Consider the following 22695-nt stretch of genomic DNA (forward strand, 5'->3'; position numbering starts at 1 on the left):
GCATAAATGTTCCCTATAATGAGATGAGGTGTCATGCACAAGACCCAGACCCCTAGCTCCAAGGTCAAGGTCACACTTAAAAGATTTTTCCTGTCTGGTTCATAATTCTGCCATTTATCAGGGGATTTGAAAATAAGTTAAAATAAATGTTAATCATATTGAGAATGTGTGTCACGCTTATGACCCAGGCCTCTTAGATCAAGGTCACAAAATGATATGTGATTTTTTTACGCATACAGCTGTAGCATTTTTGGGCACTCTTTGGGAGCATTTGTCACCAATAGTGACAGCTCTTGTTGCCCATGTATGGATATTTAAATAAGTTTGTATAAATATTCAAGGTAACAATCTTGTGTCATTTGGACCAAATGCAGAAAATCGCTGATGTATATTCTACAGAGTTACTTCCCTTTTATATGATGAAGTATTTCATTACATTTTTCTCTTATTTTCCCATCAGGTTTCAAGTGAAATGTTATAAAGAGTATTTTTGTACCCCCCGACAACAAAGTTGTAAGGGGGGGTATACTGGTTTCAGGTTGTCTGTCTGTCCGTCTGTCTGTCTGTCCGTCTGTCCGTAGACGCAATCTTGTGTGCACCATCTCTCCTTATCCCCTTGACAGAATTTAATGAAACTTCACACAAGTGATCAGTACCAACAGTAGTTGTGCATGGGGCATGTTAGGTTCTTTTAGAAAAAAAATTTGCAGAGTTATGGGACTTTGTTTTTTTGTTACTATACTATATACATAGACACAATCTTGTGCGCACCATCTCTCCTCATCCCCTTGACACAGTTTAATAAAACTTCACATAAGTGATCAGTAACAACAGTAGTTGTGCATGGGGCATGTTAGGTTCTTTCAGCAACAAAAATTGCAGAGTTATGGGACTTTGTTTCTTGTTTACATACTATTTACATACAGTCTGCATATGCAATCTTGTGCGTGCCTAATCTACCAAACCCTTGCACACAATTTAATGAAACTTCACACAAGTGATCAGTACCAACCCTAGTTGTGCATGGTGCATGTTATATTCTGCATAGTTACGGGACTTTGTTTTTTGTTACTATACTGTATACATACAGTCTATATACATACAGTCCACATAATTATGCAATCTTGTGTGCGTCAAATTGCAATGTACTGTGTCAGTGCATGCGGGGGGTACATTCATCACCTTTAGTGATAGCTCTAGTTTATATTGATATATGTTAAAAGCAATTAACAACATTAGATTTTATATATGCAAATTTTATTGTAATATAGTGTGCATATATAGCACAGTTATACATGTACATCATTGACAGATATCAGATCATTAGGTTATACTGTAGTTGAGACAATTAGTCACTTTCAAGTGGGGAACTTTGTATTGCATTGTATTACTTTCTCACTTCTTTGAATAGTCTTGTTTTTGACCAGAGATGCAAGAAATTGTGATGAGGAGTTTGCCTTTCCCTGTTATAGTTGCTGCAAGTTAACTTTGATATGATTCTATTATTACTAGGTATAACGAAACAGTGCTTGGGAAATATGTTATTGGTAATTGCTTAATATAGCGCAAAAGCTCATGAATATTTAAGATGTTATTATTAGTGAAAGGTAGTTAATAGATTTTAATATATTATATTTAAGTTCTCAACATGTATTATATCTCTCTTCATTTCAGTACTTCAAGAAGATTGGAGACACATGGATGTACAAAGATATGCTGCAGAAAAAACAAAAATCATAGAATATTGACATTTAAGATGACACAAACACTGTGTGTAATACTACAAGAATGCTTTCTAGGCCTTTATTCATCACCATTATAAACCAGAAAAATTTTCAAAAGTCATATTTTATTAATTCTTTATCTGTCATAATTTCTGAGATTTGTTTGCATAATACTGTAGCTGAACAGTTTGAGTTAAGGTAGTGGACCTGTATTGAGAGTCTGCAAGATATATATTCTCGTCGGGCAGTTTCGGATTTGTCGGAGTTTTACAGAAAGCCATGTATAGATTGAGATATATTTGCGCCTGAAGAATGCTGAATTGCCTAACTGTAATATGTAATCTCCCAGAAATTGCTGAGTGTCACGGGTCTAAACCTTAACTGAAATATAAGGGGATCCTAGGAAAGCTTAGAATGCAACCAAGCAAAATGGTAGCACACTTAGTTTGATTGAGTCTGTTATAAAGAATGATTGATTAAGAAATAAGGTATTACTGCACATGATAGCCATGTGTGTTATCCCAGGCTGCCACACAGCCATGCCTTTCATTGGGCACTAGTCCTGGATGTCTGTTTACCTTGAAGCAAACTTGAAAGTGATAAAAGTGACTGTCTAGGTTTTTGTTAAAGTCTGTCTTTAATAAGTCTTACTTGATTGATTAAGATATAAAAGGTTATTTGACATCTGGTGTAAAGTTTTAACTTATTTTGTCCTTGATGCTACCTATCTTGTACAACTCCAGTCCTATCTCTCAGATAAAAGTGACTGACTAGCTCTTATTTGACTGATTAAGATGTAAAAGGTTATTTGACATCCGATGTAATAGTCTTATAACTTACTTTGATTGTCCTTGATACTACCTCTCTTGTACAACTCCAATGAGTGAATATAAAATTTCTGGCTTAAAATGTTGAAGAATATTTGGCACTGTCACGGAGGGAATGAAATGAAGTCTTAAACACAAGGATCATTGAAACATTAGAAGTTTATGTCACTGTAACCTTACTATGCAAAATCATGTAAATGTATTAAAATGCTTTATGTAGTAAAAAGCAAACAGCTGCTACAAAAGACACACACAAAGCTTGCTTTGATTGTGCTTCATTTTCTTTTGTGTTCAGTATCTTAGAAACTTTGTAGAGAATCAGCATTATAACATATCTGGATGACTACCATTTGAGCAGGCAGTGCTGTACCAACATGTAAATCTCTTCTCCCATTGAGTAGTTATAGTAAGTGCTATGTTTAGGTAACCTGTTAATTCTTTCTGCGATTGAGCAGGCAGTGCTGCATTTAGTTTTCCTGAAAATCATTTAGCAGGCAGTTTTACATATGGTTAACCTGTAAATCTGTGTCCTGACTTTTATGACTTATGTTTTTCTTGAATTGTTATGTTAGAATAACGTTTTTTTCTCTACAAAGTTTTGTTAAAAGAAAATTAATTTCTTACTACTTTAGGATATTGAAATGTGTTTTACATTTTGCAATATATATTTTGATAAGTGATAGGATTTAAACTGCATGTGTGTCTTTAACTCGTATCATGCTGGACATGACTGATTCTGCCTTAAATTTGCGACCACTGTAGATCATGATCAGCCTGCACATCTGTGCAGTCTGATCATGATCTGCACTGTTTGCCATTCAGTCAGTATCTTTTGGTAAGCACCCCTTTTAACAGTTAATGGTACTATCCAAATTGGAAGATGTTCAAGTTCATTATAAAAATTTAGCAGTGTAAGGGCTAAAATGCGTACAATCGTTCTCGCTAAGTCTTGTCCTGAAAGTGTATTATGTTCCATTTTTAGTCTCGAAAGCTAAGCTAACATTGCCAAATGTATTACTAATAGCTTTGTTGCAATGAATGAATGCAAATTGGCATCCTGTTTCAACAAGCAAAATTTTTTCAATAGAGATATCGGGATGTTTATTTCTGAGAATATTTTTGAGGAAACCAAGGTCTAAGGTTATACAGTTGAGATAGAAGACCAGTCTCAAATTCTAACATCTGATAGGTGTTCTCAGATCACAGTTTTGAAATTGACCAATGGCAAAGTAGCATTTCAGGGCTGGTCTTCAAACTCGGTTTTATAACTTTTAACTTTGCTATAGCGAGATTTGTGATATATCAGCATGCCAAAATAATGTCTGCTTTTAACTGGCCAGCTAGCTGAAAAAATTGTGTAATGTTAATGCTCATAGTTTACAAGTAAAAATGGCATTACTAGGTTTATTATATTTTTTGTGTCGTATCTTTTAGTTAGTGTAAATATTGTGAAGGGGAATACTCGTATATCTCAAGGATTCATTAATCATAAAGTATTATATAGTCAAACCTGTGTTAAAGGCCACCTAGGGTGTAGGGCCATTTGCTAGTTCTTCCCAACAGTGGTCTTAGACTGTAGTGCAGTTCTGTCTCATCACATCATATGATAATAATTATTTATTTGCTTTTGTTCTCGTCGAATTATATGATAATCTTTGTGTATTTTATCTGTTTTGTATCATAAAATCATACTGTTAATAATAAAACAAGAGCCATGTTAGACATGGCCAATCCCCCGGCCGGGCATATTGTAATTGAAGGCTAAAGTTCCTGGCAAGTTAGTGTCTGAAAGTATTAATTTTGGGGAAAGCTTTGAAGAACCATTTAGTTGTGGTTCGCATCAGGGGTTTTAAAGATGTGGAAGAAAGAATAAGTCAGTGGTGAGGTGGTTTACTGCTAAATTTTATTAATTTTCATGAACAGTATAGCTATGATGTTTTTCTATTTTTCTACTGTAAAAAGAAGGAATGGAAAGTTAACAGGGAACACGAGTGCCAGAATGTCACAATATATGCCCGTCGCAGCAAACTTCTTTACTCTAGCAGCTGTATTTGCAAATGGAATTTTAATTTTGTGGTTGTTTAGTAATCATTGTATGTCTTTTGTTTTTCTAAGTCCACAAAAAAACTCCTTACCAGGTAGAGATATCTTAAAATACACCTAAAATTAGAAAATAACATCCATGTTGTACCACAGAAAAGTGGTCTTGTTTTTTTCCCTACGGTCAATTAAAAAACAGTTACAGTATAAGTTATTTATAGTAACAACTAAGGGAAGTTAAAAAAAAAAAAAAGAAATTGTAAGTCCACACAAAAATCTTCACCAGGTAGAGATTGGTCAAAATACACCTCAAAATTGGATGTAGCGTGCATGTTGTAATACAGAAAAGTGGTCTCGATTTTTCCCTACGATTAGTAATGAAAAAGTTACAATAAAAGCTATTTAAAGTAACAACAAAGGGAGGTAATTCTAAAGAAGGGAACTGCGCATGACACTTCGTCTCATGATGGTGTATAATAGTGCCAAGTTACATCAAAATCCCTCCATGCATGAAGAAGAAATGCTTCGGACAAAGTCATTCTTGTATCTGACCTTTGACCTCTAAGTGTGACCTTGACCTTAGACCTAGGGACCTGGATCTTGCGCATGACACTCTGTCTCGTGGTGGTGAACATTTGTGCCAAGTTATATCAAAATCCCTCTATGCATGAAGAAGAAATGCTCCCGACAAGGTTTTCATTATTGTATCATTTAACATCTAAGTGTGACCTTGACCTTAGACCTAGGGACCTGGTTCTTGCGCATGACACTCCACCTCGTGGTGGTCAACATTTGTGCCAAGGTATATCAAAATCCCTCCATGCATGAAAAAGATATGCTCCGGACAAATTTTTTAAAGAAAATATGATAAAGGGGAATAACTCAAAAAATAGCAAGATAGAGTTATTGTTCTTGCACACTGCACTTCCTCCCAATGTGTTCTATCAGTGTATGACGTTTGAAGAAAATCCCTCCAGTACTTTCGGAGTTGTGCTCCGGACAAAATTTTTTAAGAAAATAAGATAAAGGGGAATAACTCAAAAAATAGGCAAGGTAGAGTTATTGTTCTTGCACACTGCACTTCCTCCCAATGTGTTCTATCAGTGTATTAAGTTTGAAGAAAATCGCTCCAGTACTTTTGGAGTTATGCTCTGGACAAAATTTTTTAAGAAAATAAGATAAAGGGGAATAACTCAAAAAATAGGCAAGTTTAAGTTATTGTTCTTGCACACTGCACTTCCTCCCACTGTGTTCTATCAGTGTATGAAGTTTGAAGAAAATCCCTCCAGTACTTTTGGAGATATGCTCCAGACAAAGATTGTTGCGGACGCACGCACGCACGGACGGAGAGCATTTCTAATATCCCCTTCGCCTTTGGCGGGGGGATAAATAAACACAATCCTCATTCAGTTTTATGAAAACGAGAAAGGTTTTGTTTTCTTTGTTTGTGATAAGTAAATTTTAAATTTTTCTGTGGGTTAACTGGCAAACATACAAATGACGAGACAGTTGCTGAAATGGAGAAGGTTGTTAACATGAAATATACACAATGATTTTACATTTCAATGTTACAGTATGACACGAGACTGTTACTATTTATTCTTAATTTAGAACAAAATTATAAAACTTCCTTTTGTATTTATGCATGTACAGTTGATTGTTTTTAGCATTAGTGTACAGTGCAGCCAAAGACATTTAGTCAGACCCTTCTTGGTTAATAGTAAAATACAGGAACTTTGTTTTGAAGTTGTGTGTTATACTTGTAGTAATAGGTAACTTATTTCTTAGTGGTACAAGTATCTTGTTAATGAAAACAATATTATTGACTGTGATCAATTACTGCTGCTTCAGAATATTGTCTGTCAATAACTCTGTGACACATGTACTGTGTTTTTAAATTGGGACTTTTTTTGTTGGCTCCACTGAAGTTTTGTCCAATCTTAATCAAAGTTGGTCAAAATAATCCCCTCACAAGTTTGAAACTGGGTAATATGCAGTCAAAAACTAGGTCAGTTCATAGAAAATCTGTGTTGACAATCTACAGGCTATATTTTCTACCTGAACTTCACTAGGTCAACTCATAGAAAATAACATGTTTATACTCCAGAGGATGCATTTTCTACTTGATGATCATAACCGTTTTCTCACATTGTGTGTCTATGAAATCTAAATTAACTTCAAAATCGGGTTACCAGAGTTAAAATACTATGCCACTGCATTAAGTCATAGAAAACCCATGCTTAAATGCTGAAGGCCACATTTTCTGGTCAATCATACATCTTTATTAGAATGTTTGTCATCTCTGTCAGAAAACAATGGCCCAACTGCAAAATATTTCACAGATACTTAGACGGGGAACATACCTCACTAGCGTAGTTGGCATTAAATAAATTTATATGATTACATAAATATATTTTGCAACATGAATACAAAATTATTAATAAGCAGAGCCCTCAGCTAATGGGTGATTAACCATTGAAAACCTGAGTTATTAGATTGGGGTATGTTGTTGGTCGGGCGGGCGGGCGGCGTCAAACTGGTGTTTCCGGTCAATAACTTTTGTTTCGGTAAAGATATTTGAATAAAACTTGGTATGTATGTAGCTTATATCAAGACAAAGGCTGGGATTGATTTTGGGGTTTCTGGGGTCAAGGTCACTGTTACTTAAAATAGAAAAGGGTTTCCGGTCAATAACTTAACTTAGGAATGAGCTATCATGATGAAACTTGGTGTATAGAAAACTTATATAAAGTTGCAGCTTGGGATTGATTTTGGGGTTTCTGGGATCAAGGTCAAGGTAATTGTTACTAAAGTTAGGGTTAGGGGTTAGGGTTAGGGTTGTGCTTCAAAGTGGTGCACTGTGATTCAGTATACTTTTTATGCCCCCGAAGGGAGGCATATAGTTTTTGAACCGTCTGTCCGTCCGTCAGTCTGTCGGTCTGTCAGTCTGTCCGCAATTTTCGTGTCCGGTCCATATCTTTGTCATTGATGGATGGATTTTCAAATAACTCGGCATGAATGTGTACCACAGTAAGAAGACGTGTCGCGCGCAAAACCCAGGTTTGTAGCTCAAAGGTCAAGGTCACACTTAGACATTAAAGGATAGTGCATTGATGGGCGTGTCCGGTCCATATCTTTGTCATCGCTGGATGGATTTTCAAAAAACTTGGCATGAATGTGTACCACAGTAAGACGACGTGTCGCGCGCAAGACCCAGGTCCATAGCTCAAAGGTCAAGGTCACACTTAGACGTTAAAGGTCATTTTTCATGATAGTGCATTGATGGGCGTGTCCTGTCCATATCTTTGTCATTCATGCATGGATTTTAAAATAACTACACATGAATGTGTGACACAGTAAGACGACGTGTCGCGCGCAAGACCCAGCTCCGTAGGTCAAAGGTTATAAACTCTAACGAAAAAATACTATATCATTCTGTGTTATTATATTATTATAGGTTTTAGTGAGGACTTTAGTCACATTACGTTTAGTTACTGGACATATACATTTCATTGGCCAAAATAAAACTTTTCCAATTCTTTACAAAATTGGACTGCCAGGATACACTACTTGCTTTACAAAATCAAAATTCTTTAAATTATTTTAAAGGAATTTGACCAAAAACAAATTAAAAATAAAGCTTGCAGTGCAGAATTGTTTCCAATAACTATATTGTGGGAAATTTTTTTAACGGTATGTATAGATATTCATTTTATGTCACTGACATAATGTGTGGGGAAATCATGTAATGTGTAGGGAAGTCATGGGAAATGTATAATGTTTTGTTCACTTAGATGCAATAAACGAGACTTGTCAAGTCAAAAAGGACCATCTTGCAGAATTTGCGGAAAAATGTTTTAAACATTTTTAAAAGTTAAATATGATCATTATTATTTTAGGTTGCAGTTTTGAACTTACAATGTTACAAATACTACTTTCATACTCACTAAGAATAACAGATGACGTATTTGTACAACTAATTTGGGAAAAAAATCTACAACTGGTTCTTTTAAACTTCACAAATCCAAAATGAAATATATAAATATATATATATATGTTATGTATAAGATATTGAGAATGTTGACACAAGAGGATATATATATATGTGATCTGACATAATAAACTGTTACTCACTGTGATATAAAATAGAGTTCTGTTGTATTTGTGCCATCCTCGAATCAAGAAACTGACAGAAGGACAGACAGACAGACACATGGTGTTTCACTGTGATATAACACTTTGACCTGATGTATTATCTAGCTTTTTGCAAAAGTTACAGGTTGTTGATAGTAAATGGTAGACTTGGGGCAGATAAGGATATTGGAGATTATACATATTTAGGATCAAATGGATGTAGTACAGTAGATTATTTCATAGGCACAAGTGGCATATTTGATGCTATATTATATTTTAACATTAAAATAGGACTGACAGTGATCATTTACCAATATGCCTTAGTATACAAAGTTTAGCTTCTAAAATGTGTCTAAATAAAGTCAAAGCAGACACAATTAAAACAAACAAATTCAATATTAATAGTGAAAATGCTGCTGATTATAAATCAGTGTTAACAGAGGGTGTATTAAATGGTATCTTTGATATTATTGATTCAAACATTGATGATATAGCAGTTCGTATAGATGATATAATTTCAAGTTTTGAAAATGTAATAATCAATTGTACAGAGAAGTTTAGAGAGCAGAAAAATGTTTACATAAAAAAAGACAGACAAAAATGGTTTGATTCAGAATGTTCAAAGTTAAAAACCAGATGTAATAAGTTACTACGAAGCTTTAGAGTAAGTAAGAATGTACGTGAATTAAATGTTTACATTTCATGCAGAAATGAGTATAGAGCTGTCTGTAGAGAGAAAAAGAAAGCATATTTCAAACGTAGTTTACAAAGTCTGGACTCTCCAGTGAATGATCCGAAATTATTGGAAAAAATTAAAACGTCTGACGAATAAAAATGCGGCGGAACCTAATATTTCCATAAATAAATGGTTCAATCATTTTAAAAATGTATTTAGTACTGAAGATGGTGTTTATGTACAAGAAGTTGAGTATGATACCAATGTATACGATAGTGTCGAAGATATTCTATTTCACAGCGATATAACGGATGAAGAAATTAAAGATGCCATACATGATATAAATCCAAGGAAAGCTTCCTCTGGTAATTTGATAGCTGAACATTTTATATATGGAATTGATATCATTTTGCCGTATGTGAGAAAATTGTTCAATAGAATATTTAAATCAGGAGAATTCCCAAGTGCTTGGACATACTGTATTTTAATACATGTACATAAAAAGGGTAGTTTAAACGAACGGGCATATCACTGGTCGATTTATTTAGTAAAATATATATAAGTATTTTGAATAAACGTATAACCTTCTTTGTAAATGCATATGATAAAATTACAGAGAGCCAGGCCGGTTTCCGTTCTGGTTATTCCACAGTTAATAATGGTTTTATTCTATATTCTATGATAAGCAAATACTTTAGTAAAAAAAGGTAAAAGTCTTTACGTTGCCTTCATCGAATTTAAAAAGGCATTTGATTCTGTACACAGAACAAAAATTTACCAAGCCCTAAATCAAAGTGGTATAAAAGGTCATTTATTCAAATCTATACATTCAAGCAGTATACAATACAGTTAAGGCTTGTGTAAGAAACGGATCTGTCTGTCCAAATATATTTGACTGCCCTATTGGACTAAGACAAGGATGTAAGCTGAGTCCAATCTTATTTTGTTTATTTATCAATGAATTAGCATCAGTGGTAGAAAATTGTGGGTCACATGGTGTCCAGTTGAGTCCAGATGTGGTTGAAGTATTTACACTAATGATTGCAGATGATGTTGCCCTTATTTCCGACACAGTGGTAGGATTACAATTAAATGCTGTGCATCAATATTGTATAGATTGGCATCTTTCTGTTGATATTAGCAAGACAAAGGTTATTGTATTTAAAAATGTAGGTCAGTTGTCAAAAAATGAAAAATGGTTTTATGACGGTACTCGTATTGAAACACAAAATTCTTTTATGTATGTAGGTTTACATTTCACATGCCGTATGCCATTGTTTAAAATGGCTGATTGTATGGCTTCGAAAGCTAAAAGGGTTATTGTTTCCCTCTTGAAGAGTTTGAATGATGTACTAAAGTATTACCTATGCCACACAAAACATATTTTAAGATATTTGATACTAAAGTTGTACCTGTACTACTTTATGGGTCTGAATTATGGGGAATCCATATGATGGAAAATACTGAAAGAGTACATATATATGCATGTAAAAGTTTCTTAAATGCTCCCCTTAAAGCATGTAATGAAGCTATTATGGGAGACTGTGGTCGATATCCTATGTATATTGTAGCGCAAAAAAGATGCGTTAAGTACGTACTGGATCAAGATTTTAGAAATGCCTGACTGTCGATATGTGAAAAAATGCTATAACATGTTATTAAAATTACATTCCCTTGGATACAGTAACTGGGCCAGTGTTATTAAAGTAATTTGTACAGTAATGGTTTTGGATATATTTGGGAAAGTCAAAAAGTAAACAATCAAAATGTTTTCATATATACTTATTTGCAACGTCTAAAAGACCAGTATCTGCAAATGTGGAACACAAAATGCGCTGAGAATAGAAAATTAACATATTACCATGTATTTAAGACAAATTTTGATGTAGATGCTATAGATATAGTTAAGTTTAGATCAAGTTTCGTCTCTCTAAGATCATCATCTTACCAACTGTTGATAGAAAAAGGAAGATATTTAGGTATACCTTCTTCTTCTTTCTACTTTTCGTTCGTGTATGGTATACCTAAAAATGATAGATTATGTTTTTATTGTAAAAACTTAGTCGAAGACGAGTACCATTTTATACTTATTTGTCCAATATATAGAAATATACGACAAAAATATCTTCAAGAAAAATATTTTAGATACCCAAATGTTAATAAATTTTGTATTTTGATGTCAAGTACCAATGTTAATATTATAAGAAACTTAGCAATGTACATGTATTATGCATTTAAGTTAAGAGCGGAATATAGTGACAATAGGTAATACGGTTAGTAATTTGTATAATATGTGACGAACTGAATAATCACAGTATTATTTGTGTATTATATCTAATAAAATGTCAGCTGTGTATCACACAAGTACATACTGTATGCATGTATTGTATTAGCTTAGCTATGTAAATATTGTGTATATGGGCTGGAGGCCTTCATGCTTGTTGAAATAAACTAAACTAAAAAGGCTAAACTAAACTATATGTGCCGACACAGAAAACACCACAAGAGGATGTGTATATGTGATCTGACATAACAATCTATTTAATATCTATCTTCAGATTTTAGGACTATAGGATTTCTCTTTCTATTCATCATTCATTAACTGTCTATCAAGGGATACTAATACCACTCCTCCATGTTACACTTGGAGGTCAAATGTCCACATATTTGTTTCCTGTTCAGTGTATAATTAAGCAATCCATCAAGGGGTCTGAATATTACTTGGCACAAATGCCTCACATAATGAGATGTGTCATACACAACACTTAGATCCGTGCTTCTGGGGTCAAGGTCACACTTGGAAGTTGAATGACAACAGATTTTTTCCCTCTCTGATCTGTAACTGAACCATTCATCAAGGGAGTTTAATGATACTTGGCACACATATTTCCAATAATGAGATGAAGTGTCATACACAGCTTCGAGACACCTAGTTCCAAGGTTATACTTTGATATAAACAGGGTTTTTGTCTGGCCACTTCATAACTCCCACTCATCAAGATATTTGAAACATCACATTACAATCATGGTATTAATAGGGTTTGTTTCATGTCTGGTCCATAACTGCCATCCATTAAGAGATTATAATTTTACTTGGCACAAATATCTGGCATAATGAGATGACACATCATTAGCAACACCCAAACCCCCAGCTTCATAACTACTATCCATCAAGGGATTTTAATATCACTAGTCGCAAATGTTCCCAATGTACAAACGACGTATCAAGAGCAACTCCCAGACTTGGCTTAAAGTTCAAAGTCAAACTTGGAGGACGGATTTTGATATTTCTTGGCACCTATGTTCCCCGTAATGAGATTACGTAGCATATGCAACAGATCGATGCCTTGTAGGTTAAAGTTAACATGGTCTGATTCATGTCTGCTCCTTTATTGCCATCCATCTGGGAATTCAATATTATTTGGCATAAAATAAAGTATGTTGAGATATTGAGGCAAAACCACCTCTAAATGAAGTTCCTCAGCCGTACAATGCAATGCAATGCATTTTATTGAATGTCGTCTTAACAAGAAGTTATTGAAACTTTAAGAAATATAATTGTTGTTCAATTTCCAATGTGTAATTGTACGAAAGATTATTTTAAATGTCAAAATATTGAACACTGGATATTTCGACTAGTGGACTTTGTGTGTGTGTGTGTGTGTGTGTGTAGGGATGTAAATAAATCTGAAAAATTCGGAATATCTTAAAAGGGACATCGCTGGAGATTTTCATCAAAAACAAAAATTGTTTTGAAGTGCGCGTGTTTTAACAGTTCTCCACTAATTGTTTGATTTTTAATCATTTTTGTGATGTACGATAATATGTTTGTTTCAGTTTGCAGTATAATTTAATTAATTCATAATAATTACCTCTCACATTATTGTATTACCTTTTATCGTCGTCAAGAATTCAGTGATTGATCCACTGTCTAGAAGATTACGGATGTACTAGTATGAGCCCCTGCACCCCCTCACCCTTCCATTTTATACAGATCGAACAAAAACTTTTATTTCACTAAGGTATAAGAAATTCCCCCACAATATAAATAATTTACATAAATTCTGAATTACCAGGTAATTGTGTGCAAGATTTCACTGAATGATCCCCGCTTGGAAACTTAAGGATGTTTGATATTCCCAGCCCTGCAGTCCAAACCCCATTTCACTAAGGTATAAGAAATATAGCATTCCAAACAAATCTAAATAGATAGAAATTTTTTTTTTTTTTTTTTCGTTTTCATGTTCTTTAAAACCATTTCATTGAATAGTTTCACTTAATCTTCTTGTTGCTAATTAGAGGACACAATGCTTGCTGTCCTATACTAATATACATTGCTAGACACAATCCAGACCCTCGAAATGAAAATTCCAAAATACTCAATAAACAGTCTGTAAAACAATTCATAAATTAGTATAAGTAAAAAGAATATCAAGACAACTATGCAGACCAGATTTCATGTAAATCAGGTAGGAAATTTGGTCTTTTGAGTGTTCACAAGGTTTTCCTATGATTTGACCCTGTACCCAACAAGTCGAACATTTTGACAAAAAAAAAAGAGTGGACCAAAATTATTCTCCCTAGTGTGTTGACAGGTTGCACCGGCGTTCGCTGTAACTCACCTTGAACTCAGGTGAGTTTAAAATGGAGCGAACGCAGTGGTCCAGTGGAAACACTGTCTGACTGCAAAGCTAGAGGTCGTGTGTTCGAGCCTCAGCTCTTTCAACTAAAAATTACTTATACTGGGATAAGAATCCCGTGTATGGATGCTTTATATCTGGCACGTTAAAGAACCAGGAAAGCTGAAATTGGAGCGCCTTCTGCATCTATCTTGCACTACCCTCCCACTAACATTACTTTGTATTCTGGATGAGTCGCCCATATGAAACGTTGGCGAGCTAATACACCCACACATATCTGCAGGCATGTCCCACTGACTTAATCATAAACACAGACTGCAAGTGAAGATAGTACTTCACAGAAAATTCGCTCTTCCGGTCTTATAAAAAATATAAAAATTGCACGTGCATGAAGTGGCAGAGTAAACTAAACGTTAAATACACTGCAGAATGCCAAGCTATAAAAATAGACCCGAATTTCTGTTTTAAAGAATACATTTACATTGTGTATTTATTCCGCATTGCTTTTGACCAATTCATTCCCAGCCGAAATAAAACCTGATAATTATCCCATTTCGTTGAAGTACCCTCACTTGCATAATGTGTAAACAAGCAGTAAGAAAGGAAATTTCAATGATATTCAATTCCTTTCAATTTTCAATGGCACTTTTTATGAAAAATTAAATTCTGAACTAGTGCAAACATTTTGAACGTTTCAAGGACTATTCAAGACCCCGCTTAGCGCCAAAAGGTCAGAAGTGGGTTAAGTTGACTCGAGTAAAATGCTGTAGAGTTCTTATTTTTCAGATAAATCGATTTTAAATGTTTTCTTTTTTTTGTCAAAATAGCAGCAAAATAACCTGGTTGTGAAAATATGGACTTCGGTTAAAAAATACAACGTTGTAAATTAATCTTAAAAAACTTTAACGACTATTCTCATTAAGTAACTCATCTTGTTTTTTTTTCTGTCGGTAAGACACATAAATGACGATCAGGGCCCTTATTCCAGAAGATGTTCGAATTTTAAGTATAATTAAGGGTTTATCTTACAACTAGTGTCGCTTTTAATCATCTATTGTTTCCCTGTCTAGAACCTTTTACGACTTAAGATGTGGCTAGAAGGTTCAAACTGGACCTATTTGTTCGGGACTTTAGCAGGGTTTTCCATTTATATTTACATATTGTTGAAGACTCTGAAAAACAAATACATCACACTACAAAGTCTTTTCAGTAAAATCAAAACATCATACTATTGTTTCCCACCAATACTAATATACTAAATCAAAATTTAACCAGTGGTAAGTCTAGGCCCTGGTTTAATGTTGGATTTGTATAAAAAAAAATCATTGAACGTTATCAAAAGTTTTGAATATATTTCGTTTCTTCAGTCTTCTGTTTGATCCACCAAATCTGCAATGAATATAAGAGCCAGATATGCATTATACATCACCCATGCTGGTAGGAACATTTTAAACATGTTTATTTTTTATCCTACACTGAACTAAGATATTCTGTAACTTTATATAAAAAAAACATTCACGAATAAAGTAATACTGTTTGGTGTATAAAATGGTTACAACTTTATAATTGCAAAACACCCGTTCAATACAGTTTTTGACAATAAAATCAAATCTAGTAAAGACATTTGAAAATTAAACATTTTCTTTGAAAGTTTAAAAGTTTCCTGATACCACCCTTGGAGTTCTTTAAAATGACATATAACTGGAATGCTATTGTCTTATATGTAAAGATAAATCAAGGAAAACTCATGCCCGGATTGAGAAAGACGTTGAGAAACGACGTGATGTTACGAAACTTAGAAACAGGCTGATTACCATTATTCATTTTGGGCAACATTTTATGACATATTTCATAATATGTATTTTCTGTTCGAGATTTATTTAAAGAATAAAAAGACCCATAATAGAATAAAAGATCCCTATTAGAACTGCGCGTATTATTATTATTCATTCAATTTTGTAATTACTACCTTTTAACAAGAAAGTATTCAAAAAGTGTACTATTGCCTTTGATTTCAATAAAATTTCTAATTTTATATTTGCATTTGATATATATTAGGACACTTAATCAATCTGAAGCAAAAGTTTTTAAAATGTGAACTTGCGGAAATCTATCCTTGTTACGCAACCAATATACTAGTAGATAAAACGAGATGATAATTTTGCAAGCATGCATGCATTTCTAATTAATTTCGGCTAAATATATGTCACGGGGTGAATATCTGTCAATGTAAATATGACAAATGTAATACACAATAGTTCTTGTTTTCATATGATTTTTCGAGCAAAGTGTGTTGTTGTTTTTTTATTTATTTATACATATGCTAAAAGAGCTCTTACTTGATTCGGCAACTGGTATAAGAAATTCAAGTTTTGAAAATACCTGCAGTGACATTCTAACATGTATTAACTGTCATATTAATCACTAAACGAGAAAAAAAAACAACATTACGCGAACAGTTTAAAAAATTCGATCTTATGTTTACTTTCAGCATGAAGGTTTTGCATGAAAATTCAGTCATTAATTAAGAAAAATGATTGTGAACAATTTCTGTATTGAATGGCTTTGTAGGAGTTCTGTTAGTCTGAATAGCTGGATAATCAATTTTAATTTCTTGATTTAAACTATCTATTTTCTCTGAAAGAAACAGGGTTTCAAATTCGTCGTTTGGTAAAGTCTTGATTACATACTGGTTATCAATGATTAACTAATTAACTAATTGATAGAGACCGCGGACATAAGTGTAACAAAGTCGGCGAACATCAAACAAGAAATTAATTAAGCGCTCTAATCACCAATCAAAGAGCACCTCTTGAGTGAATACGGACTTCAAACTTTCTTTTTAACAAATATGATATAATTGTCAGTTTGGTTCAGCGGGTTCCCTCACAATCAATTATCTAATAATTAAATGTTTGCACACACTTGCACAGCTTCCAATTGGTTTATTTGAACGCTCCGCCCACTTTTCAATCCAATGAAATTTTAGAAAAGGAAATTTGATGGTTTCATAATTTAATATAAATAAGCATTGAAAAATGTTTTTGACATATGTCTAAAAAATATTCATGTTTTGACAGTCTCAATTTTGTTTCCTACTGTAAAACCAATAACTGGGAATTAAAAACGCATTTGAAATAATTCAGATCAGTTTCTGGACTAATTGTGAACACTGTGAGCTTTGAGACATTTGTCAGATACTGAAACGAACTTAACGGAAAACGCGTGAATTGCGTGCAGCATCAGCGCAATGTGGCAACAAAGGTCTAGTTACGAACAGTCCAACGTCTTAGACGTTACGATTCAGTGCCAGTTTAACGTCGCTACAAAGAACGTCAGGGAATTTTCTACGACGTATTCGGCGCCACCTCAGCAGACGACAAATAATGCTTTTCCCGCCACGTGCGTCAGGAGACCACACACTACTGGAACTATGAATCAGTGTCGTTTGGATAATATTACACCTACAAAACCTAGTTATCAGTGTGAATTTCAAGCACATCAACGTTACTTTGGTGACTCTGTGCCGTTTGAAAGTTCTTGTGGATTAATAAGTGAACAGTTGTCTCCAAATGTTGCACAGCACGTGTATTCTGCTTCTGTTGGATATAATAGTAGTGGTACTGGATATTTCTCTTCCTGCATGAATGACTCTGGCTATGGTAGTCCGCTCGCGCAACTCGGGCACGAGAAGAACTCCGCGTTCACTCCATGCGTTGAACTTTCTAGGCAGACTGAGTCGGGTTCGCCAGTGTTTGAAAGTGTTAAGCATACATCAACTCGTTCAGATATGTTTAATCAGTCTGAAAATGAACTAAGGTCACCCATGCACTCTGGTGAAGAAACGTGTGAAACGAAAATAGCTATGCGCGAAAGGGATGTTATGCAGCGGTTATTCTCTCTCAGATACGTGGACAGCAAAGCGGCTGATGACATTGAAAAGTACTACCAGTCGCAGACGACAGTGATTGACTTGGAACGCCACAACGTGTTGTGTCAGATGGCGTATGATAAGGTTAGCTCAGACTCAATAAACAAGTATTACAACCTTAAACTCTTGTCTCTTCTTGAATGTGTCGAAGGAAAACTCTCCGCGTGTGAAAGCAAAAAGTGCAAAGGAACTAAGTGCAAAACGAACACTGACGGAAAATCTCGTCTGCTTCCAAAGCACGCGGTAAAAGTGATGCAAACTTGGTACGAAGAAAATCTTGAAAATCCCTACCCTTCAAGGGAAGTAACTCTATCAATGGCTTCAGAAGGGGGAGTAACTGTTGAACAGATCAGAAAATGGTTCGCAAATAAGCGCAACAGGTCGAGGAACAATAAGTTGAAAGCTTGTGATATGGAAACTGACATTCAGTGAAAACTGTACTGTGTTACCTAATATATAGTGCGAATATCATATTTACATACAAAATGCTTTCGACAACGATCCATGAACTTTAAAACTTTATTTCTTGTGGAATTATAAAATATTGGAAATTTATTATTGTTTGTGTTGAATGGCCTATAAAGACATCTCTTATTAATCTTAATGACGCTGTTTTTATATAACAGAATTTGAAAGAAACCAGAAATACTTGTTAAATAGGCTAGGTACTTAATTATTTCAATCATTTCAACACTGAATATGTTACCTCTCTCGAGAAAATATTTTTCAAGGTTATCTGAATTAGTTTACAATTTTGTTGACAATGAAATATACTTTAGCGGAGGTAATCCACTGGGAATATATTCTCTTCATTCAAAACATTGTATATGTACTGGAGTAAATGTAATCCTTGTAAAATAATACTGAACGAGAAGTAACAAGTTAAAATTCATAGAGTTTTACTGTTGCCATTAGATTACAGTTCAAACTGTGATTATTTAAGTCTTACGATATGATAAAGATTATCTCACAATATGACATTTACCAAAGACGTATTTATCTTTATGCTAAAGATTTGTTGTTTTATGTGTGTTAATATCACTTAACTGTCAATTGCTGCTGATTTTTTTTAATTCTATACTTTGATAAATTTACAGTTTAAACTTAATTTCACAGAAAATGGTGATTTGTCATAAGATATATGTGTCTATAGAATATCACTGAAGACTGTTACACTGTGGATGGCACCTATAAATGTAATTTGTTATTGAGACTTTATTTATCTATATGCAAACTCATTAAACTTTTGCATTAAATTGTAAATAAATCATTATTTTGAGTTTTCTGTGTTGTCAGTTGAGAGAAATTTCTTAGACGACTTAGTAACATTGGCCTACTTCCATCCGATTCTGCTGCCAAATTAAATTTCACCAAACAATTTTCTCCTAAAAAAACAACCTTATTTCAGAGAATTAGCAACAGGTGTCTACTTCGTACTAAAAATGTAAACGCCTTTTAATGAAGTTGAAAACAAAAAATTAACTTACTGACTTGCTAACATCTGTAATGCTTTTATAAAAATATTACAGATGTTTGAAAGTAAAACAGTTTTGTGAACTTTAAGTTGGTGCTAGGCTACTGCTAAGATACTGTACAGGCTGCTGGCAAAACTACAAATAGTAGTGAAAAAAGTTTGAGTGTGATTACAATCTTCAAGAATTGTAGTACCAGACCCTTGACACCCATTTATCACAAGTGACTCTAGGTCTGGTTGTAGAATGTTTTTCAATATTTAAGATATCTTTAAAATGTTTTATCTTGAAGTCTCAAAAACGAATATTTTCCCTGCATATATATTTATATTAGCAAAATGTTTCCAAAAAATATTTCAGATGTATTGGCATTTCCTGGATTCTCTACACAAGTAACTAACAACTTCACACCAAATTTCAGTTAACAAATTATACTATCTTGTGTTGAGTGTTTGTTCAACATTTATTAACAATTTATAGAACTTCACACCATGAATTAAAAACCTTAAAATAATGCCCAAATTGTCCAATACACTCTAACTAGTCTGTACCTTTGGAAAAATTTGCTCGACTGCATTGGCCTTGGATTTGCGTTCCAGGGAGAAGCAGCAAAAGGTGGCATTTTTTCTGAAATAAACTAAAACTGACTAAACACGTTACATCATAAATCAAAACAAGACAAAAGTTTAAAGAAATAATTTTAATACCAGTTTCAGGCCCTTCCCCAGAAATTTTTTAAGGCGCTGGGGTAAAGTTTGCGTGGCGGGAAAAGGGCTGGTGCTTTTTTAAGTATACCATATGCAAAAAACACAACAACATGTATTTCATTACTTCTACATTTTCACATAATCATATAACCATTAATATATCATATAAACTACACAGATGTCCACTTCTTTTATAAGTATTTTCGAACAACACATAATTATATGTCCTTCCACTTCTTTTGTACTAACACTAACAACACATAGGCATTTTTTTTTTCATATAAGTGTCTGTCTTTGGCACTGTGCCATTCCTTTACTGCACCACTGAAATTAAAGTCATTCATTTTTTGTCCCTGCATGGACACCATGAGTAAGGCATTAAGCACTTTCATGCTCACTGGTGAATGGTGGGTGGTCTTTACACATTCAACTGCTGAAACCTCTCTCACAAACTGAAAGTACAAAAAAAAAAGCAGAGCAAGGATAACCGAGGATGGGTTTATATTGTAAAAGTTCCTAAGATTTGACATTTATCTTGTGTTCTTCTGCACAATGAATTGCAACGGTATTTCTGTTAAATATTTGTGGGTGTTAACAACACCATTGCAGCTTTTTTACACACAGAAGCAGATTCTGTATTTCAAGTTTAACTATGTATTTTACTGCAAGCAGCAAGTTTCAGAAAGAACATCATTACATGTATACACACCAGCTGCGGAGGTTGGTAGAAGCAATCCCACTGTAGCGACTTTGCACAGGTTTGGGTGAGACTTGGACAGATTACCAATAATCCACTCCATTGTGCTCAAAGTGTTCATCTGTGGTAAGGGTGGCTTTTGCTTGTGCCCATTCAATAACCGCCCAGTCTTCTTCAAGGGAGAAGTGTGATGAAAGAGCCTGAAATGAAACATAAGTTACAAGGACATGATTCAATGACTTGACAAAATGAATCATAACTTTTTTATTGTTGATAAGTTTCTTGTTTTTTTTTTCTTCTAAAATTCTTTGGACCATACATGATGCTGTAAATATATTCAGTAAACAGAGATTCTAAATAAATCAATGTTTATTTAGCATAGAAATTAGACAATTGACTTCCTTGAAATACAGCAGAAGAGAATTAATTCATCCCTTTTACCAACTAGCCCGGTTCTTTACGTGAGAAAGTAGGCAGTTTATTTGGAACTGGTCGTTCCCAGGAACGATGGTTAGGTAACCTGCCCTAAATTTTGTTATTCCACTGAAACTTGGGCCGAAACTTGTATCATTTGGTCTTTTCATGTTTACTTTGAGAGATACAAAAGCAAAGTGAAACAAAAATATCATAGTAGATAAAGTTTAATATTTAGAAATTAATAGCACCTTAAACAATAGTAATTAAACATCCTCGAAAAAGTTTGCTTCAGTTCACCAGGAACAATGATATCAAACTTCAAACAGTCAAAGAATCACTGGTCATTTTAAAACAGTTGCCTTTCTCTGCTAATTATTACTCGATAACAATTAACTTACCCATGCATGCCGCCACCAAACTGTTTTATATGTATTTATTTTTTCTTCAAAATATATATTCTTATACAAGATGAAACATTTTTTGGTATGTCTCCATAAAAAGGCAATGAGAATAACGAATTTACACCGATGAAAACAGTTCATGTATTCTTTAATATCCAGTAAAAACACACAAATAACAGAAAACATACAGCAAACAACAAAAAAAATTGAGATCTATTGATAACTTCGAGAAGTTAAAATTTGGGTTAGATTCAAAAGTTTACACGTTAAACAGATTTTTAAGAGTTTTATGTTAAATATTTATTGACATCATTGATGTTATAAATTAACCTAATGCCCTCAGTAGACTCTGAAATACCTCCAGATGTCTTTCGCTCTGTAATTTTGACATAGACTTCAAACTGCTTATTTTTCAATGTCAATTTTGTTAAAAACTTTATTTTCCATAAATGGCAGATAATTCATAGAATTCAAAAGTAGAACTGTAATTTCTAGAACTTGTATCATTCGACCGTAGGAATCGTATTCATCAAAGTTTAAAGACCGCAAATTCGCATTAGATATACAAACTGCCTAACGCTGGAAATCATTTCATTTCATGGGGCACAAGTGTCACAGTTAGTGCCAAAATGGCGAATTTACTGGGACATAAAGTTGGATTTTTAACATTTGAAGGTTATGTGAATGGGAAAACTACTTGTTTACTGGGCTGAAATTTCACTGAGTTTACACAAAGACAAACATTAGTCCACTATGAATATTAAGATTTCACAGTATTCAGGCTAAAATGGTCGAACAATACACCCAGTGAGCCATTCTGAAATGCAAGTCACTTATTCAGATTCATTCATAATCTAAAATGTATAAAAATACAGAAAATGTTTTTAAGACCTTGACATAACCTATCAACACCTATTTATCACAAGTGTCATTAGTTCTGGTTGAAGAATATTTTTCAATATTTAAGATATCTTAAAAAATGTTGTAGTCTTAAAAACGAATATTTTTTCCTGCATATATATCTATACA

The 22695-nt window shown here is 33.9% G+C and overlaps 2 protein-coding genes across 10 annotated transcripts in view; both read left to right on the forward strand.

Moving 5' to 3' along the window:
- Nucleotides 1-8737, forward strand: part of LOC128550317 (oxysterol-binding protein-related protein 11-like) — a 68710-nt gene extending 59973 nt beyond the window's left edge. For all 9 annotated transcript variants that reach the window (XM_053529141.1, XM_053529142.1, XM_053529144.1 and 6 more), the window contains one exon: nucleotides 1675-8737. In XM_053529141.1, coding sequence (XP_053385116.1) covers nucleotides 1675-1740 — 66 coding nt within the window. In that variant the 3' untranslated portion in view covers nucleotides 1741-8737. The remainder of the gene's footprint in view (nucleotides 1-1674) is intronic.
- An 8397-nt stretch (nucleotides 8738-17134) lies between these two features.
- Nucleotides 17135-19190, forward strand: LOC128550258 (uncharacterized). Its single transcript, XM_053528926.1, has one exon. It carries the CDS (start codon nucleotides 17292-17294, stop codon nucleotides 18402-18404), a length of 1113 nt encoding a protein of 370 aa, XP_053384901.1. The 5' UTR covers nucleotides 17135-17291; the 3' UTR covers nucleotides 18405-19190.
- Nucleotides 19191-22695: the final 3505 nt, after the last annotated feature.

This window comes from Mercenaria mercenaria, chromosome 17 (assembly GCF_021730395.1).
Source record: "Mercenaria mercenaria strain notata chromosome 17, MADL_Memer_1, whole genome shotgun sequence".
Lineage (NCBI taxonomy): Eukaryota > Metazoa > Mollusca > Bivalvia > Venerida > Veneridae > Mercenaria > Mercenaria mercenaria.

Coding starts and splice junctions, on each gene's coding strand:
- LOC128550258 (XM_053528926.1), top strand. CDS start 17,292: ATGTGGCAACAAAGGTCTAGTTACGAACAGTCCAACGTCTTAGACGTT.